A 6,533-nucleotide genomic window follows, 5' to 3' on the forward strand; every position below is an offset into this window, starting at 1 on the left:
TGTAAATAAAAATACAGGCTTTTGTTTGAACTTACAATGTTCATTTCAGTAACAATGTAATTTTTGTTGTTAGAGACATTTTTGTAATGTGGGAAAGAGAACAAACCTCTTTTCTGCTGCAGTGATGCCATCTCCAAAAGGTGATATTGCTGGTTTGTTTTTAAAGATTTGGTTTAATTGTTCATTTCACTTAGAAAGTTACGCTTGTCTTTAAAGTGAAGGAACAGACCTACTCAGGAGGAACAATAGCTTCCGTGATATTTTATGAGATCTTGTGAGCAATAAATAGGAAAGGTATGTGGAAAATTACATAGATCTTTACATTTCAAAAATCTGTACCTTATTCCATAAAAAACCTGTTTTCTGCTTGTGCTTCTCCATACTTTGCAAACTCTCTTGAGTCTTCTCCTAGTGCCTTTGACTTCACAAACCTTGACGTAAAAACAGTAAGGCAGAAGAGCCCGTGCCCTTTCCTCCCTCTCCTCCAGGTGCATCTGCCACTCACTAGGTAGCACCGTGAGGAAATCTCAGAGGTGACCTTCCAGTTTACCAGCTGTGACACTGATGGCATTTCACCCCATTAGTTCGGGGATTGCGTTGTGCTCTTTCCAGAGCCCACCCCGACTTGCTGAGAAGGGGGTTTACCATGCCTGTCCAACACCATGCTCTGCCAGGTCCAGGTCCGCGCACGCTGCAGGAGGCTGATGCTAGCAGCAAGACAACCAGCTGCGGAGAGTGCCCACCTTTTGCTTGAAGAAGCGGCTTCCGCTCAGCATGAATGACAGCAGGTCCAGACAGCTGAGGGCAGTCAGACTCAAAAAAACTTCATTGTAGCTTTCTAACTGGTCAAAATCATTCACATGCTGTATGTAGTAGGCCCTAAAGAGGTGATAGGGAAGGAAGCAAATTATGATGACGCAGATGAAAATCAAGTTTTTCACCTGGGCCCAGAACTCTTGGTGTGACCATAGGGAGGTGGAAAGTTTTCTCGCCACTTTTACCAGGATGAAGATCTGCAGGCCCAAGAGGATGCAGGTAATGCAGGCGACAGCTACAATTATGGTGTAGTTCAGGGCTTTCACACTGTCCTGCTGTAGTTCTTTGTGGAACTTAAAGCATGTTGTATCATTGTATGAACCTGAGCGTCCATATTCAACGTACAAGACTGGTACCACAAAGACCATGACAATGACCCACACGGCAGCGCTTGCCGCAATGGCGTGCAGCTTCCTGTAAAACTCCACCTTGTCCTTCCATTGAAAGAAGATGAGCCACCGGATCACCAGCGTGATCACATAGAATAAGAAGGTCAGGTACATGTGGATGTGCACCATTGCACTCACCATTTTGCAAAATGACATCTTAAATACCCACTTCTTGTTGACATAGTAGTGCAGGCGGAAGGGCACTGTGAAGAGGAGGAGGCTGTGCACAACAACCAGGTTAATGATGGCTGTAGTTGTCACTGACAGAGTGTTCATCTTGACCAGCACAAACGACATCGTGATGGACCCGATTCCACCTCCAGCAAAGGCAACTGAGTAGGCGGTAATCAGTATGGCACTCATGGTGTTGGTGTGAGTGAAGGCAAAGGAGGAGTCACTGCTGTTCCTGTTGTCTTCAATCATGTTCCTGAAGTCTTCCCTGTACATAATTCTAGAAATGAAAAAATACATAAAGGCTAAGATAAGGTAGGAATGAGAGGGCCCACCTGAAAAGCCGTCAGAGCTTTCCAGCTGGATCTTGCTTGAGGGACAATCCTGGAATCTCACAGCTGGCACAAGCTGTGACCAGTAGTTTTATCCAAACATCCTCCAGCCTAGAGGAAAAATAGCTGAGAAGGTTGGGCGGAGAAGCTGCTCTAATCCTTAAGACATTGCTAGCCATACCCTTAAAAACAAGCACGAGTTAGTGGTATGTGGGAAGAAGAGATCCTTAGAGAAATGACATGATTGCGGTGGTTTTGAGCTCTCTGTGTTATTAGTTCTCCTCTCTTCTGAGCATCTGCATGCTTTTGCAGTGAAGATCAGAGATAAGGTTCGAATTCTGCTACTCATTCATCAGTTTGTTTATTTGCAACACAAATCTGCCCTTCCTACAGCCAGATAATAACCATATGTTGCTCTATCAAAGCTACAAATTTTGTTTGTTACTGAGAGCTGAGTTTTGCACACATTACAGTCAACTCCTTCTTCTCTGCGCATGGTTTATCTGAGTAAGGGATTAAACACCATGGATACCCAGGCTCCATGGAGATCCTGCTCACATCCTGCCAGACCGAGTAGCGTGGGCAGTGCTGTCCCGGTGCCCAGGGCCATTTCACATCTAATATGTGGTAAATATGTGTTACAAAATGGGCTGTTAGAAAATGTTAGGAAAGGACATCCCGGGTCAGTGCAAATAAGCCTGCCTGGCCTGAGCTGAAGCTAGATGAAAGTTAACAGCAAGTTTAATAAGTATGCTGTACATTGTAAATACATTACTGTTTGAGACAGAAATTAAACATAATTCTCATAATTCTAAATGTAACTTCTGGTAGGATTTTTAGGCACTACAAGATCATGTGGGAGGGGAAGAGTTCGGGTAGGGTGTTATCCTGAAGCACATTTACATCTATGAAAGTATCACGAGGATGTCCACAGTACGGTCACAGAAAAGAAGAGGGGAAAATTGAACAGTGCTGGGCTCTGTACTATTCCAGTTATACTGCTACTGCTACCTGAACTATAATTTAAAACACCGATATGTCATCCGTTTCACCAGTGAATCCCACAACAAAAGAGGGGAATGAGCTTCTGCAATTCTGAATGAGTTTCTGCAATTTTTCTTTTGATACTGTTAACTTCACAAAGTAGTTCCTCTATCTCTTTCTGTGAGCAGTGTTTCAACTTATTTTCATTTTTAGGTAGCACACACCGCCAGAAGTTGAGAGGGGAAAAAACTTCTTTAGTAGTTCTCTCTTTTGTGGGAAAGAGGAAATACGTATAGCAGTTTTATAAACCGGTTTTGCTCACAGTGGGGAATGAATATCTGTGATGCATCTCAGATATATTTTGTTTCTTAGCAATATTTCTAAGTATTCATCCCTACAGCAATCAACATCTCTTTATAACTTGAAAAGTCAGTTATTCTCTAACTATCCCAACGCATCTAAGACTCCAGATATTTTATTGTAATTGACATAAATATAACTGCCATATCTCAAATTGATGTATTGGTTGTTGGCACTTACTGACCTTTTCTGTTTGCAATTGCATTTCAGAGTTACATGGACAATTAATTCCAGTGTGTTACAAGAAGTAAAATGGGTTGCCACGAAAGAACTTTTTCTCAAAGGCCCTGCCGATTGGCACACTGCAGCTCTTGCATCAGAAACCATGCAAGTTCCTTCAGTGCTGTTCTCGTTTCTGAGATGTCGCGCTTCAGCCTTACAACCGTGCAAGCCAGAAGGGATTAGCAATAGCTGTTCATCAGTTTCTCCAAGTTGATAAGCTTTAATTCGAAAAAATGTCTCCAAAAAGTGGCATTATCGCACTGTTTTAATTTAAAATGCATATTTAAAGTTTAAAAATTGCCACAGCCCTAAAGGCAACAAGCTGGAAATGCAAGTTGAGGTGAGCAGCCCCAGCAGCAAGGCTGTGCTTGGAGAGGAAGGAGACCTCGCGGTCACACTTCGGAGCCCGGCAGTGAAACTTCAACTGAAGGCAGTAAGGAACAGATAAGCAGAAGTCAGATAACGGATATTTTCCTCAGACATTCCTATTAAGGGGGCAGCGAGAGATCTATTTTTGTCTGCAAATAAGCAACCGAGACACTGAAATGCAGGTTTCTGCAGAATTTTGTGGTCATTGTTAAATCCCTTCATTGTAAGGTTCTGCAGGAAATCTCATTTTCATTAATCTTTAAAAAAAAGCTACCAGCAGCTATGATATGAGATTATCAGCTCCCTGATACTACAGGCATCCCGCTGAAATATCATTGCATGATGAATATAGAGCATAGCATGACACGGGGTACATGTCACAGAGGAAACGCTACTTTATGGTGAAATGAGGTTTCCTATTGTACGGACATTCACATAGCTATAACCTACTGACCTGCAATACAGCTAACAAGTCCTTTGGCCGGAATTTAACAGGAGGCACATGGAATCAGAATGAATGCAGGTCTTACAAGAGACGAATTCATTATATGACATAAGGCTATATACCGAACCTCTCTGGAAACGTGAGCTATAGAAGTCTCCAAGAGCTGGAAAATATCTCACAGCAGAGGAGGACCAAGAGGAGAGACCACTGAGAGTGGCATCAAGCTACCTGAGAAATGGCCTTCCCCCATGCTGCTTAGTCCCTTGCCAATGTCAGCTGGTGTAAGCTCTCGCCAGCTGTAACAGCATTGCTTCAGTACTGAATCCAACTTGTTTAAAACTAGCTTTTTAACTACCCTATCATTACCTTGCGTTTTAGAGAGTGGCTGTACCCTGATCAGAGTTACGGTTCAGTCTCATCCTTTCTTGCCTCGTCCCCACACATCCCCTGGTCCCAAACAATGTCTGGAGCAGCAGGGAGCTCCTTCAGCCCAGTACTTTGCAGCTTTGCCTCGCTCAGGTGGCTTTTCTTCATGCACACTAATGTAGGCTCTTGACATCTGTAAGAACAGAAGGAGCGCAGAGAGGACTTACCTCATTGCGCACCCAAAGGCAGAGAGCTTCTGCTCAAAGATGTGTTCTTGTTTCTGTGCCTTCCTACCCCCTCTCGCTACTGCCAGTTCAGTGATATTGCTCAAGTTTTCAAGCAAGGTTTGGTCTTCGTCTGTGTTAAGCCTCTCATCACTTGGCTAAACTTCCACTGGACATGGGCTTTGAAGAGCCATGAGGCAACGATGGGCAACCACTTCATTTGAATGCAAGAGCAGTTAAAGAGACATCTGCTGCTGCCAAGGGCTTGGGGACAATTGCCAAAATAGCTGTGTTTTAGTTTGACAAATGATGTAGATTGCCAAGAGGCCCAGACGCTGGGTTCTTTCAGAAATATGATCAGCAACAAGTTTCTTATGCATTGGAGGTTCATCAGTTATCAGGGTGGATAAGGTCATCACATTCATTTCCTGTGACTTTCTGTGCAGCACAGTCCCAGGGACTTCACTGGACTGCTCTCTTCAGGCCAGAGCATGTCATTTACAGAAATGATTCAGTCTCTGACAAAATTTCCCCAGTAAAAGAATATTCATTCCAACCTTCAGGAACTTGTTTCTCTTTTATCTTACTATGACTTATCCTATTGTTTTAAAAAAAAAAAAAAAAAAAAGGTGAACCATTTTTCTAGACAGAATTTGTACAACCTCAGCTTCCAGGCATAGTATGTGCTTCTGGTTTTGCCTTCAGCTTTAAAAACGCTTTGTCAAATTTTGGCTTTCCCTATAGATACCTGGAGATAAGTAGAGATAAGAGACCAAAGATACTTATTTTCTTTTCACCCCAGTCATACTTGTGGCTCCTCACTGAACTCCCCCCATCAGCATTGTGCTCCTATTTGGTTCTTAGATGAACACCTTTGCATGTGGCAGTGATAAAATGCATGTTGCTGGTTTGCACCTGACTTAGCAACCCAGATCAGCCTGTCACTGGCTTGTTCCCTTCCTTGCTTACTATTTTCCCACCCAGGTTCATCAGTCATCACTGTTACATCAACATTACATCAACTTATTAAAAAAGTTGATTAAAAAAAAAAAACAAACACCCCATTTCTTAAAAATGATGACACTCTTACAGTCTCTGCCAAACAGTGAGCTCTACTCTCTGTATAACAAGTGTTTGCAAAATTTATCCCCCTGTATACCTCTGCTGAGGGACTGGCAGGCTTCACACAGATTTTCATGGGTTCTGACAGTCGAGTTCTGCAGAAGAAGTGTTTGCAGCTTGCACGCACTCAACTGAGAAGTTTCATTTGAATTTGGAGGGGAAAATGAAAGATTTCTATTTTTGACAGATAATAAAATGGAAAAATGAGTGTTTGTCAGAACTGACATTTCTGCATTGAACTCCACCAGGTTGAAGGCAGTGCAAAATACAAATATTTTTTAACGGAAGTCTAAACTGTGCATTTGTTTCACAAACATCATCATTTAGTCTCAGAGTTGCTTTCTGTTGAGGGCATTGTAATTGCTTTTCAATTTGCTCTAATTCCATGCTGTGTTACAGTAATGTAGGCTATGCCACTAGAATAATTGCAGGATTCTCTTCATTTCAAAATAACCACACACACCTGAAGTTTGAAGTATAAACGTCTGCTTAAAGCAAAACATTACAAATTAAAAAGACGAAATATCAAGTGTGTGTTTACAGTTAGATACTGACTTTTTTCAAACAACTTTTAGTGACTCCTCTAACTCATTCACTAGCTCATTGACTCATGTCTTGCAGGCTGTGTCATTGTTATACTGATACTTTTTAATTTAAATCCAGCCTATTGAAGAACAAATGGGATGGAAAACCACATTGAGTTAGTCCTCTCTTGTTTGAGTTTTTCGCTGTT

The 6,533-nt window shown here is 42.2% G+C and overlaps 1 protein-coding gene across 1 annotated transcript; it reads right to left on the reverse strand.

Annotated features, from left to right (window-relative positions):
* Window positions 1-707: 707 nt before the first annotated feature.
* On the reverse strand, window positions 708-1,775 carry LOC104163404 (probable G-protein coupled receptor 141). The gene is made up of 2 exons (XM_009702408.1): window positions 1,738-1,775; window positions 708-1,656 (listed from the first exon to the last, which is right to left on the reverse strand). Exon 2 carries the CDS (start codon window positions 1,650-1,652, stop codon window positions 708-710), a length of 945 nt encoding a protein of 314 aa, XP_009700710.1. The 5' UTR covers window positions 1,653-1,656; window positions 1,738-1,775.
* Window positions 1,776-6,533: the final 4,758 nt, after the last annotated feature.

The sequence above is a fragment of the Cariama cristata genome, unplaced genomic scaffold, assembly GCF_000690535.1.
Source record: "Cariama cristata isolate BGI_N322 unplaced genomic scaffold, ASM69053v1 scaffold7976, whole genome shotgun sequence".
Lineage (NCBI taxonomy): Eukaryota > Metazoa > Chordata > Aves > Cariamiformes > Cariamidae > Cariama > Cariama cristata.